The 14,277-nt window shown below is 55.5% G+C and overlaps 1 protein-coding gene across 1 annotated transcript; it reads right to left on the bottom strand.

Annotated features, from left to right (window-relative positions):
- Positions 1–304: 304 nt before the first annotated feature.
- LMO1 (LIM domain only 1) lies at positions 305–4,926 on the bottom strand. The gene is made up of 3 exons (XM_058306407.2): positions 4,717–4,926; positions 2,161–2,286; positions 305–706 (listed from the first exon to the last, which is right to left on the bottom strand). The coding sequence occupies exons 1-3, from the start codon at positions 4,920–4,922 to the stop codon at positions 601–603; spliced, it is 438 nt and encodes a 145-aa protein (XP_058162390.1). The 5' UTR covers positions 4,923–4,926; the 3' UTR covers positions 305–600.
- Between the last annotated feature and the right edge of the window lie 9,351 nt (positions 4,927–14,277).

The following is a 14,277-nucleotide window of genomic DNA, read 5'->3' as shown; positions in this document are numbered from 1 at the left end:
TCCTCCTCTCGGGGGCTTGCTCAGGGCCAGGGTGCTTTGTTCTTCCAGGGCAGTGAGGAGGACACCCCATTTCTCGCCTCCGGGGGTGGGGAGCCTCTGAGTTGCCCCCGTTCCTCCAGCTGCTTCCCCTAAAGCCAAGCCAGAGCTCCCCTGCCTGGCAACAGCACATGCCGGAGCCACGTGCCCCCGCTCCATGCCCCACCCCAAGAGGGACAGGCAGTGGGGAGGGCCTTGCCCCTCTCCCGAGCCGAGGGGAGGGGGCCGCAGGTCTGTATCCATCATCTGAAACACGCAGGGCAACCTCCCCGGAAACATTCATAAGTTTAATCCACGCCAGTAATAAAATCGCATTACATTTCTCATAAAATAAATGTTCCCATTTATATACAGAAGACAGACTGTACAGGCCCAGCCTGGCCCCAGGAGGGGTCACACACAGACGGGCAGCGGCGGCGGAGGAAGGGACATCCCTCCCGTGGAGGACGGAGAAGTTCTGACGCGGCAGGAGACGGCGGCCAGCCCGCGCGGGCAGAGGGGCTGGCTGGCCGGGCGGGCGGGCGGGCAGGCGGGCAGGTGGGCCCGGAGGCTGGGCGTCGGGCATTACTGCACCTGGGATTCAAAGGTGCCATTGAGCTGCCCCTCCTCATAGTCCATCTGACACAAGATCATGTTGTTCTTCAGGAAGAATTTGTCTCCCACACAAAACCTGGAAAATCCAAGCAAGAGAGAGAGGGGGAACATGGGAGGGATCCCAGCGGGCAGTGGGGGCTCCACACAGGACCCGGCCTGGCCCAGGACATGGGACACGGGAGGTGGTGGCACTGAGGCGTTGGCCAGAGGGGGTTGCCAAAGCCCACTGCACACCTGGTCGATTACCCTGGGCCAGCCGAGACCTCAGCCAACCTGGATAGCAGGACAGACGGACGATGGAGCCTGGGCCACAGGCCTTCTAGGTAGAAGATGGGGGAGGGCTGGAGTGTGTGGGGGGATAACACACCCCAGGCCCAGAGAGGGAGAAAGAGAAGGGACAAATGCAATGACCTGAGAGAGGAGAGAGACAGAGAGGCAGAGATGGGGAAGGAGGGAGGGATGAAAGGGTTGGTTCTCCCATCCCTCTGCCCCCACCTCCCCAACTTAAAGGATGGCTCAGTAAGGCCTTCCTCCTCCCAAGAGAATCTGTAGATCTCCAGGGGCATCCTTCCAGGAGGACGTGACCCTGTCCCAATCTCATCCCCTGCCCAAAGAAGGCTCTGCTGTGACCCCCAGGGCTCCTCAAATGTTGGGGGATTCCAGCCCTTCCCCAAAGATGTCCCCAAGGTGGCTGAGGCCTTTAGCCATCAGCCCAGGCCCAGGAGAATCCCAGTCCCACCACCAGGTGGCACTGCAACTTCACTGAGCTGGCAGAGCAAGGCTTCTGACCGAGCCCGTGGCCTGCCAGCGTTCCCCGCCCAGCGCTGGGCCCTCACCCTCCAGCACACTTGCAGGACTCCTACCTGAGCTGCAGGGTCCTGAGAAAAGGGTCTGCTTTCTGGTGCTAGGCTCCCAGCCAGGGCTGAAAGGGGTACTGAGGAGGGGCCAAACGACCAGAAAGGAGGCTGGCCTGCCACCAGAATCAGAGGCGTGAGGGCTGGAGGGAGTGGCCATTCCCCGTAGGATTTTTGCCCTCCAGTCCTAGGAACCCCTTCTCACACAGAACATGCATGCACACGCATGCACAAACACGTGCACATAGACATGTCCCTGTGTACACACAAGTTTAAAACACATGTACACATACCCCCTTCTATACCAACACTTAAAAACACATGTGCACAGGCACATTAATGCCACCATGCACACATAGTGCGCATGAACGTGTGAAAACACACATACCGACACCTGCACACTTAGTCTGGACACCCGTAGGAAACTCATGCACATCCCCATCCAGTGACATTCACACAGAAATGCCACACAGATGTGCACGCACAACATAGGAGCACACACATTTGGCCACAGGACTTGAGTGCACAAAAACATATCTATGTACATGTGTGCTCATGACACTGCACAGGCAGCCATGCAAACACACGCGTGCCTCCACAGAGCTCCTGGGCCACCCAGCGCCCTCAGCCTGGGGTCTGGCGGGTGTGTGGGGCCTGCCGCCAGGCCAGCACTCACCTCTGGTTGCAGAGCTGGCAGGCGAAGCAGTCGAGGTGGTACACGTTGTCCCGGGCCCTCATCACCATCTCGAAGGCTGGGATCAACTTGCTGCAGGCGGCACAGTTTCCTGTGGTGCCAAAGAGCCTGCCAGGGAAGGCGCAGAGGGCTCAGGGTCCTGCCAGGGGTTGGGGAGCTGGAGGGGTTTGTCTCCACTCAGGAACTGCCCACCCCCACAGCTGGGCCTGGTGCGGGAACAGGAGTGCAGGTGGTAGTATCTAGATCATGCCAAGAGATCTGGCTTTGGGGAAATCAACGCATCCACCTAGATGGGAAGTGTAGGGGTCAGGGGCCAGAGGTCAGCTGACACTGCCTATCCACAGGTTGACGAGGCCCCCTCCCAGGCCGGGGTCCCTCAAGCCCCTGGGGCCTCCAGGTTCACATTTTTCTGAATTTTAGAGGCAGTCTGCCATGTGCCCTCGGGCAAGGCATTTAGTCTCTCTGAGCTTCAATTACTCAATTGTAAAATGGGGATGCTGTTGCAAACTCTCAGTCACACTCATTATGAAACATCTCTATAGTGTTTATTATGTCAGACTCTGTTCTAAGAGCTTCAAAATGATTTCATTTAATCCTGATGCATGAGAGGGTTATTATAATTGCCCCCATTTTAAAGATAAGGAAAAAGAGGCACAGAGAGGCAAGCAGCTTGCCCAAGGTCACACAGCCTGGCTCCAGGGAGTGTGCTCTTGACCACTGTACAAAACTGCCTCCCACCTCTAAAATCAGTGTATTTTATCATCATAACACAATTAGTTAATTGTGTGACTCATGTAAGTCCCTTTCTTTCTCTGAATCTCAGTTTAGCCCTTTGTAAAATGGAGATGATGGACTAAGTGATCCTATTCAAAGATCCTTCTGTAACAGAACTGACACCAAAGGACATCTGGCACAAATGCCTCTTTGAGGAAGGCACACTTCCTCTTGGCTGTTGGTTGAACCCCTCTAAGGACAAGCAGCTCCCTGCCTCCCCATTTAGGCCAATGAGTCAACGAGACCCCTCGCTTTTTTTCTGCACACTGGTGGAGCAAGCCACAAGCAAGGCAAGGGGGGTTAAAAGGTGGGCATGAGGCCCCTCTAATCCCCGATTTGTCCAGCTCAAGCTTAGGCGTTTGCAGACGAAACTTGGCTCCATTATTCATCAGCCTGAGCTGCCTGGTGGCTCAGATTCAGGCAGACAAAGGCTGGTCCGTGGCATCTGCCTGCCAAGAGGGGCCTTTCTTGCCATTGTCCAATGAGCAGTTGCTGTGGAGGAGAGGGGGTGGGGGGGGGTGGGGGCCCTGGATAGCCCTTCTTTAGGGCTGAGCAGCTCAAGAAAGCGCCCCCCTCCGACCCAGCCCATTGGCCTACCGGGGTCAGAGCCCAGGAAAAATACCTCCAGCCCCCAGGAGCTGGCAGGTCCCCAGCCAGCAGGTCCCCGGGTGCACTGTCTCTGCTGACAAGCCAGTCCTGCAGGAGCCCTGCGCAGGGACGGTCTCTCACCTTCCTCTAACCTGTCTGCTCAGCCTCCAGATGACACCCTAAACCTCCAGGCTGGGAGGCCCCTTCCAGCTTCTCAAGGGGGGAGTCCCCAGGAGCACCCTTCCTTAACCCCTCCTCCTGGTCTCCTCTCCCCTCCAGCCCCTGCCTGAAGCACTGAGTCACAGATCCTGTTTTATTACATCACTTTTAAAAACTCTTGCCAAAAGCAGAAGTAAAAAGAAAAAGTACAGGTAGGTAAATCCCAGGCTCTTCTGGGCTTGGGGGCCTCCCTGATAATTCCCCTCCCAACATCCCAGACCTGAGCAGAGGGAGCCCGCGGAGGCCCTTGCCGGCACCTGTTAATTAAAGCAATGGGCCCGGCCGCTGTCCAGCAGCCAGCGACCAAGCCAAATGCAGATGCTGGGGTTGAGCCAAAGCCCCTGCTTGTGGCCTCCTTCCAGCCTTGATGCTGTCATAAATGGCCTAGAGCAGGGTTACTTGGGGGAAGCAGCCCCAGGGAAGGGAGATCCAAGTTGTGCGGGAGGGCAGGTTGGAGCTCTGAGGAGGGCAAAGCAGGGGGACATTCTTTTCACCGCTTCACAGAGGAGTAAATGGAGGCCAGGAGAAGGCTGGAAGCCAAAAGGCTCAGAGCAAGCTCAAACCCAAGCCTCTAAGCACTGCCAGCAGTGGTCCTTTTCCTGGGGCGCGGTCACCTGCCAGGCTCCCTAGGCCTATGGGATGCCCAAGTCCAGGGCCTCAACAGGGAGGTAGCTGGTCACTGGGGAAGAGGTGGGAAGGAGACTCCGTCAGGGAAGACGGGCCCAGGGAAGTCAAGCCTCCCCACCTGCTCCTTGCAACCCCTCTGAGACGCCCCCTCCTGAATTTGGAGAGCAGGGTGGTGATCAGAGCACTGGGCAAAGGCAGGGCAGAGCCAGGCTGGCCCCTTGGGAGGCTCATCTCAGTTGCCAGTTACAAATGTCTGCCTCGGACCTGGGCCGGCAGAGACACGGCAGCTGGGCCCCGGGAGAGAGGGGTGGGCGGGCGCTGGTGGCCCACCTCAGGTAGTCGCGCCGGCACAGGATGAGGTTGGCCTTGGTGTACAGGGTGGAGCCCACCTCGCCCAGGCGACAGTCACAGCAGGCACACTTGAGGCAGTCTTCGTGCCAGTACTTGTCCAGCGCCTTCAGCAGGTAGCGGTCCTTGATCTTGCGGTTACAGCCTGCGCAGCCCTTCTGCTTCCCTTTGGGCTGGACGGAGAGCATCGGTACGCCTGCAGATAGACAGATGGACACAGAATGGGCACTGTGGCTCCAGCCTCAGGGACGTGCCATGAGAACTTCAGGGCACCAAAAAATAGGAATGGAGAGCTCACGGTTTCTCTTTGCCCCTTCCAGGGTTGGGGTTCCCAGGAGCCCTCACTTTCTCTCCAGGATCTGGCCCTGGATTCTATCCTGTGGGCTACATGGCACAGTCTGCCCCCCTGGCCCAGTGAAGGTCCCTCTGGAGCTGAAGGTAGTAGCAACAGGAGCTCTGAGTCTGCTCTGTTGCAGGGCACACACAGCCCCAGGCTCTGGCCTCCTTGAGCTGTTCCTCTCCTTCCCAGCCATTGCTTCCTGTGTGGTCTGATCCAGAATTGGCCCCAAGCCCTCCTCATGCAGCCACAATCCCTATGGCTCCTTCAGAAGCCCCCCCTCCTGAAAAAAAAAGTCTTATAATGAGCCTGGGGCCTACTAGACCCCCCAGATCTTTTTCTCAACTTAAGTCTTCCTCATACTGCTTGCACATTTGACCATTTTAAACTAAATAGGCTACAATCACTTGTTCTATTCATCATGAACTGTCAAGAAGAAAGTGAGATATCCCCTGGCACCCTCAGGAAGAAGCAGGAACTTGTGAGGAGGCTGCTGGGTCTGGCCTGGTTGGGGCTCTACTCAGGAATGCTTCTAGCTAGATTCAAACCTCCCACCTGCCCTGACCTGAGGGAGGGGAGGTTCTGAGCCTCTGGATCATCACTCATCCCATGAGGCTAAGAATCCTGGAGCCACTGGCCCCCTCCCATAGGAGGAGCCCATAGAAGCTTTCCAACGTTCTAGAAAGCACCAGTGTGAAGCGCAGGATTCTTGATGTGGGGGTGGCTGAAGGGGCTCTCATGTGCCCCATCCCCACAAGCACGACATGCCCGCAGGTACGTGATGTGCACCGAGGCACGGGCTCCCAGCCCCTTCCCCTGGGGCCGTGGGGAGTCACCACGGGGAGGCACAGTTGAGGGGGAGGAAAGGGCAGACGTCATCGAGGATCCTGGAGGGCCACGTGGAGCCCTGAGGCTTGACTGTGGTGAACTCTAAGCTTGGAGAGAAGTGCAGGGAGTCTCGAAGCCCCCAGCCCTGGAAGGTGGGTTGCCTGAGAACCCGTCAAGTCAAGGTGCAGGGGGTTCATCTCTGGAAGGAACCACCCCCACCCTCCCACCTTCCAGGGGGCGGTGGACTCTTCCCCTCTCCCGCTCCAGCCCCGCAGGGCCTGTCTGCTGGCTGGGAAGTGCGCTGCCAGTTTCCTTAATGCGGCTCTAAAGGTTAATCGGTCTGAGAGCGGGAAGGGGCTGGGAGTGATGATGTCCTCAGGCCTGCCTGTGCCCCCTGCCGGCAGGGCCCAGCGCCAACGCAGAGCCTCAGGGACCCGCAGAGGCCAGCCGGGGAGCAGGCACCCTGAGAGCAGAGGGGCCTGGGAGCCTCCAGCAAGCCTGGCCAGCAGAAGGCACGGGGAACCAGGTGTGGACAACTGCAGGGAGAGGGGGTTTAAGACCTCTGGATTGTGGGGAGGTCTGGGGGCTCAGGGGACAGGATGATTGTGGCTGGGTCTGTGGAGGGAGCGAGGACGCAGGGGTTGGCTCAGGCACTGGTTACTTGCCAACCTATTCTGAAATGTGGCAACCTTTACCAGCCAGCATAGCTACACACTTATATACCAACTGGGGAAACCTCAGGCCTGGCCCCTGGTGTAACCACCCATCCGCCTTCTCCTCCACCCCCCAGGCCTGCAGCAGACCTGGCTCCCTTCCTGGCAGTCCTGGGACTCCACACAGGTGCTATTTCTGGCAGGTGGGTGAGTTACTGGAACACCCACACTCAGGGGCTGCCCTGGGCCCACTGGATTATACCCCAAAATGAGGGGGTAGAATGGGACATCCCAGCACCAGGAGCATCTTCCCTGCTCCCTTTTTCTAAAAAAGATTTATTTATTTATTTATTTATTTATTTATTTATTTCCCCTCCCGCCCCCCCCACCCCGGTTGTCTGTTCTCTGTGTCTATTTGCTGTGTCTTCTTTGTCCGCTTCTGTTGTTGTGGAATCTGTGTTTCTTTTGGTTGCGTCATCTTGTTGTGTCAGCTCTCCGTGTGTGCAGCGCCATTCCTGGGCAGGCTGCACTTTCTTTCGCGCTGGGTGACTCTCTTTACGGGGCACACTCCTTGCGCGTGGGGCTCCCCTACGCGGGGGACACTCCTACGTGGCAGGGGCACTCCTTGCGCGCATCAGCACTGCACACGGGTCAGCTCCACACAGGTCAAGGAGGCCCGGGGTTTGAACCGCGGAGCTCCCATGTGGTAGACGGACACCCTAACCACTGGGCCAAGTCCGCCACCTCCCTGCTCCCTTTTCCATCCTGGTTTGGCTCCTGGATGGGCTGGCCTTCCAAGCGCACTCCCTGCCCTTTACTGAGGCTCCAGGGCAATGAACTATAGCATTGGCCTGGTAATCCCATCCCCAGGAGGACCCGGCGCTCAGAGCACCCTGTGGAGACCCTGAGGGGTGGAGCTGCAAGCTGCCAGTGCCTCTGCCGCATGCCTGTGCCCAGGCTGGACCCGGCAGACAGCAGGCATTCTGCAAAGGCCTGGGTGCCCTGGCTCCAGGGTGCTGAGCCTGATCCCCGGGCTCTGGAGGACCCTTAGAAGCTGCATGACTTCTGCCAGCCAGTGTCTGCTGCTCCCTGAGGCCTGGCACACCAGGGCCAGCCTGGTGAGGAGGCCCCAGAGCACCTAGCTTTCTTCCCTAGGGCAAGGTGGCACAAGGCCGATCCTCTACCCCCTGCTGTGTACGCAAAAGCAGATCTGGTCTCTCTGAGCCTTGTTCCCTCATCTGCCAAGTAAAGAAAATCCAAACAAGACCTCATTTCTCACAGTAGGGCAGGAGAGCTCTGGGGGTCAAAAGGGGCAACAGAGTCACCTCTTCCTTCAGCCAAGATTTACAGAGCACTCAATAATGTGTTGGCTCTCACGGGGCTCCTCCAGGAGAATGGAAAACACTCCTGGACACGTAAAGCAGCTTTAAGGGGGGCCCCTGCACTTTCCCGCTCCCCCAATCAAGGGAGATGCTCCCTGGGGGGTCTAGGTTCTCACTCTCTGCCCTGCCTCCCCAGCCCCCAACCAACCCACCCTGTCTGCCCCCTGCAGACACCTCTTCCCTCCCTCCCTCCCCTGCCCCGCTCTGGGAGCCGAGCCGCGGGCCATGCACTTTCCATTAAGGAGATAGCATCCCTTTGCCGAAGTCCATTTGGGATCCATTTTAGTGTTATCTAAAAATCAAATCTACATGGTAATCCTTTTAATGTACTCCTGACTTTAGAAAAAAACAGCTTTGCCCTCCTTCAGGAAAGGTTTTAAAGCATTACCCAGTAATTACTACTCACCCATGAAAACACTGATATTTTACAATGCCTGATGTTGGCGGTGGCCGCAGGCACGCGCAGGCATATTCTCGGCCGCGCACACCGGGGCCTGGCAAAACGAACGAGTTCCTTGAACCCAAGTCACCCCCAAACCCCAGAGTGTGTGTGTGGAGGGTGACATTTGAGGGGAGACAGGCCCCACCTCTACTGCGGGTGGGGACTGATGGTGCCAGCAGGCAGCCAGGCTGCCCAGAGAAGCTCCCCAGGCTGACTCACCGGCTGCCAGACACTTACCCTCGGTTCTTTAATCTGGGGAGAAGCCAGACAGCCCCGGCGACGGGGAGGGACTGCCAGAGGTCATCCTGACTCTTCGTGCCCTCCCTCCAGCTGGGGGAGAACCCTCCTCTTCCCATGGAGCCCCGAGAGCCCAGTGCCAGGCCAAGCCCACGTTTGCAGCACCCCTGCCCACCCACGTGAGGCCAGGCTGCCCCTCGGATCCGGCCCATGGACTGCAACCCGCGAAGGCTCCAGTCCCACCAGCACCTCCAGCTTGGACGGTGCCCCACAGCGGGCTGTGGAACACACCCACTGCCTCCCAGCCGGCCCCTCCTCCGAGGCCGGTCCTCCAGGAAAGCGTCACCCCCCTTCCCCAGGCATCGCAGGCTCAATCACGCCCTGGGCTCCCCTGCCGGAAGCCAAGGGGCCACCCCGGCCATTGCCGCCTGGCCAGTGAGCTGCCCCCTCCCGAGCCAGCACGTCCTGCCTGGCACTGCTGGGTCTGCCCCCCGCGGACGCCCGGCACGGTCCCCCCTTCCACCCTGGGGGTGGGTCTCATCTGCTTCTGCTCCGGGGTCTTCACCCCACCATTGCTCCAGGAAATGCCCTATGCCCTTCTCCTGCCCCAAACTCTTCCCCAAAGCTCCGAATCCTCGGGGGGAAGGTGGGGTGAGGCCAGGAGCGGGGCCCGGGAGGCTGAGCGCCTCGTGCCCCATCTGGGAACTGCCCGAAGTGGCCGGGGGGCCTGGAGCAAACCCTCCACTCTTTGGACTGGCATCTGCAGGCCAGACCGTGGGAGGCGAGCGCCAGGCGGGCCACGGCAGCCACGGCACAGGGCCTGCACCTCGGGGCCCCGCGAACAGAAGCGCCAGTGCCGCGGGCAGCCGCCGGGGCTGCCTTCCCTGCTCCCACCCGTCTGTTTTCTTTCATTTTTTAAGTGTTTATGCCGACGTAATTTTCAAAACATTACGCTAAGTGAAAGAAGCCAGTCACGAGGGATCACACACTACACAGTTCCATTTCTGTGGACGATCCCAAACAGGTAAACCTGCAGAGCCTGAAATAGGAGAGGGGCTGCCCTGGGCTGGGGGCAGGGAGAAGCGGGCGATAGCCACAGGGTACAGGATATGGTTTGAGCTGATGAAAATGCTCTATAGGAGACTGTAGTGGTGGTTGAACGTATCTGTGAATATACTAAAAATCCATTGAATTATACATTTTTTCTTTTGTTTTTTAATTTAATTTAATTATCTTTCCTTAAAGCTAATAGAGCACACAAAAACTTTTCTTTCCCTAAATCTATTTGACACTTAGATGACATAAATGTTTTCCTTACTGAGGTTCTGCCTAACGTTTGCTTCTGTGATGGTTACATCGCCTAGCAAGCACCCGTGGTCGTGAAAATAGTATAGCTCAAAAGAGAAAAATCGCTGGTTATTGATGTACCAGATTTGTGTATGCCTTTTAAACAGTTCTAGTTTCACCTTACACAGAATAATCAGGAAAAGTGTAAACATTCAAAAGTGAAATAAAAAAATTATCAGTTAAAAATATATATAGGGGATTTGAATTATACATTTTAAATGGGTGAATTGCATGGTTTGTGAATTATGTATCTCAATAAAGCTGGTTTTTTTTAAAGGACAAAGAATCCCTATCTCATCACTCAGATTCCCTAAATATTAAGACTTTACCTCACTTGCTTTGTTTGTATCTATCCATCCAATTTTTTTCCCCCTGAATCATTTGCGTTGGTTTCAGACATGAAGCCCTTTTATCCCTAAATATTTTGGCATGTATTCCTGAAAACAAGGATATTCTTTTACATAGCCACAGTATAATGAACAAAATCAGGAAATCATCATCGATAACATCCATTATCTAATCTACGGACCTTATTCAGTTTTCACCAATTTCTCCCATTATCTTTTATGGCAAAATAAAATCCCAGATCATCGTTTGTACTCGGTTGTCACAATTCTTTACAGTCTGCTTAAAATCTGGAAGAGTTCCTAAGCCTTTCTTTGTATTTCAAGACACTAGCATTTCTGAAGAGTAGAGGCCAGTTATTTTGTAGAATATCACTTAAATTGGTTTTGTCTGACACTTTTTGGCTGCATGATCTTAATTAGCTCTTCTGTGCCTTGGATTTCTTTTTTTTTTCTGAAAAGGAGCTAAAAATAGTACTCAACTCAAAGAGTTACTGTGAAGAATAAAGGAGTTAATAAATGTACAGTGCTTAGAACTAACTAGGCATAGCAGTTAAAAGTTAGCTCTTATTATTACTAATTAGTGCCACCCCACCTTCAGCACATGTGCAAGGACGACCTTAGCCCTAGCTCTGTCTGAGGCTTCTAGAACAGCATTGGACATTTATTTGAGGTGCAATAAACTGATATGAGTACGCCAGAGGGGTTAAAGTCGCACGGGCCCTGGCCAGACACCAGTGTTGCCCAGTGGACGGTCCAGTGGGCGATGCAAAAGTGTGCAGAAGGAAGCCAGTCTCACCTGACAGACAGGGACCACTCAAGTGGGAAGGGGTCGCTCTGGCAGCTCAGAGGGTCCTGCTGGCTGCTCTGCGGAGAGTCCTGGGGGCCCAGGCAGGGCTAGCCCAAATGTTCCTCGTCCTCTCTGAGTGTCTCAGTACTGGTTCCAAACCCTCCACCTGTTGCCCAAACATGCTTTGACCAGGGCCAGGACCTGTACTGGGTGCCGGGGAGACTCTGAAGCCAGGAACTGGCCAGTGCAGCAGAGCTCCCGGAGGGCTTCCCTGCCTCCCCACGGCAGCGCCTCCCCTGGGGCAGGCAGGGAGCATGGACTGGGCAGTAAGGCTGACAGAACACTGACCCACACTCAACTTTTAAGCGACTCACCGTGGCCTTATGAGATAGGTACCATTATTGTTCCCATTTTAACAGTGGGGGAAACTGAGGCTCTGGTCATACAGTTAGAATGGGACAGGGCTGAGATTTGAACCCAGGCAATCTGGCTCCAGGGCCCCAGCTCCTGGCTCATCAGCTAAGCTGCAAGCTGTGGGCCACTAACCTGGAAAGTGCTGACAGACCCAGGCCAGAGCCATTATGGCGCTTAGGAGACACAGAGAGGCTAAGTGCATTCAGGGCACGCAGATGTAGGACACACGCAAATATACACCGCAGCACACAAGTATGTACATGTGCAATCATGCACGTGCACACGAGGTCCATGGGAGGAGGACCATGCCTGTTTCAGTCCCCTGACAAGTTTTATTGCAGTACCCAGTAAAGTGCTGGCACATGGTAGGTGCTCAAGAAGTTGCATGAAAATACGTACCCACTATGCATCCAAGCACACATGTGCACGTGTGTGCATGTGCCCAGTGTGCTCACATCAACACACACCCCCACACACAAGTACACACATATGCATGGGCAGTTCCAAGCATGGTTACTATCTTTTATAAAAAAACACAATTCCATAAGAGGAGCATAGCTCAAAATCAAGCTGTGGTTTGTACAAAACCCAGGCACTAAGAGGCCTAGTGCTCTGGTCTCAGGATTACTTCCCTGAGGAAATGGGAGAGCGTGAGCCCCTCAGTTTTGCTCCATGGGTCATGTGCAGCTTTGCAAATTACCCAGAGTCAGTCCCACCATCCTCACCCCCACCCCAGCTGCCAGAAGGGGGTGGGGAATGGGGAAACGGGTTGGGGGCAGCCTGTGGACTTCGGGGGTCTTGGTCCCTGCCATCTGCAAGGTCCTTGTACCCACCCGGACCCACACCCAGGCCTGGAACTGCAGCGTGCGATCCCAAACAGAGCCCGCCGCCCCTCCGAGGCATCGATTCCATTTAATAAGGAAATTTGAAAGCGTAATCTAATTCCACAGAATCTCTTTAAATCTGGTTTCTCAGAAGTAACTTCATTTTGCACGGACACATCCAGCCTTGTGAGAAGGCTCCATTTCACACCGGTTTTATCTCCACAATTTCTCGTCTCACTGCTCTCCTATCCCAGGGCCTTGCCACGCGGCAGGCGAGGCCTGAACTAATAGCATTTCCTACTCATTTGAAATCAAAAGTCAACGAGAACAACTGTCGAAACGCGCAGCTACAGCCACCCAGAACACGTTCATTACCTCCCGCTTTGCGCAGCCCTTCGCGGGCAGTGTGTCTCCTGGGCGAGAGGAGGGAAGGAGGTGTCCGTGGCCTCGCACCCCCACCCCCACCCCGGGGCAGGGAGAGGGAGGCTGGGCGTTTGGGCCTGGCTCGCTGGGTGGTGGTCAGCTTGGTGGAGGGCCTCCGAAGGGAGTCCGAGAGAGGAGGGGTATCCTGCCAACGCAAAGGGCTGTGGGCCCGGCGGGCACACGGCCCAAACTTGACTCCCAGCTCCATCACTTCCCAGGTGTGTCTCAAGTTCTCACCTGTTAAATGAGGACAGCGGAGCCTACTTTCAAGGACTATTTTGAGGATTAAATTAGCTAATGGATAGGAAGTCCTTTTGACAGTGTTTGACACATAGGTGCTCACTAAACAGTAGCTTAAAAAGAAGCAACTATTAAACGTATGCTTATCTTGTGACCCAACAATGCTACTCTTAGGTATACACCCAAAGGAACTGAGACCTTAATGTCCACCAAAAGACACGGACAAGAATGTTTATAGATGTTTTCTTCATAATTGCCCCCAACTGGAAACAACACAAATGCCCGCCAACGCTCAAATGGATAAACAGATGAGGGGATAGTCGTAGAACGGAGAAGTACACAGCAACAAGAAGAAAGAGTGATGAATACACAACCACACAGATGAATCACTGGGTGTAACACTGAGTGAACGAAGCCAGACAGAAACGGGTGCACACTGCATCATCCCACTTCCGGTCGCCCCCGAGCCGGCCCGGCTGCTCTGTGGTGAAGCGTGCCAGCGTCCTGGCTGCTTTGGGAGAGTCCAAACTGGGAGGAGGCACCCGGAAGCCCACAGGGCCCTGGAAATGCCCGTATCTCCACTGTAGCGGTGTTCACATGGGCGTGCATCTATGTAAAAGCACGTGACCTGAACATTGGAGCCTTGTGCATGTTAATGTGTTACACCACAATTTTTAAAAGAGGGAGGGGGGGGCTAAGATGGAGACTCCCCAGGCAGGACTTTACATGGCTCTTAATAAAACCCATCATTTCCTCAGCACTCACCATGGGGCAGGCACTGAGCTAAGCCCTCACGTGTGTTATGTCAGTGAATCTTCACATTAACGGAGGTATTAAACAATCACCCCCATTTAACAGATGTGAAGACTGAGGCCCAGGGAGCTTCGGGCCATTAGGCCAGGCTGTCAGGCTCCCGAGTGGAGTCTCATGCAGCACACTGCCCTGTGTGCAGCTGAATTTTCCTGCAGCCTGGAGGCAGGATGACACTGGGTGGGGGGGGAGGGCGTGCTTAGAGCAGGGGGGCTGGGTAAGATAAGGGGGAACGACCGCCCAGGCGGGGCACTGTCTCTGCGCTCTGGGTGGGTCACTGGCCATTTCTGCCCACCTGTCGGTCTTTCAAAAGCCATGGTGACTGTGAGATCTTGAAAGTCTTTCTGGGTAGAGCCAGAAAGAGGGCACGTGCCAGAAACTAAGGACTGAGAGGGTCCAGGGCCTGGGAAAGGAGCAGGAGGGCCACGGAAGGGCAAAGTTGGGACACTGGCATTGCAGCACTGCAGCCTTA

This window comes from Dasypus novemcinctus, chromosome 10 (genome assembly GCF_030445035.2).
Source record: "Dasypus novemcinctus isolate mDasNov1 chromosome 10, mDasNov1.1.hap2, whole genome shotgun sequence".
Lineage (NCBI taxonomy): Eukaryota > Metazoa > Chordata > Mammalia > Cingulata > Dasypodidae > Dasypus > Dasypus novemcinctus.
Note: the sequence above shows the minus strand (reverse complement) of the source record. Positions and strands in the feature narration are given on the sequence as shown.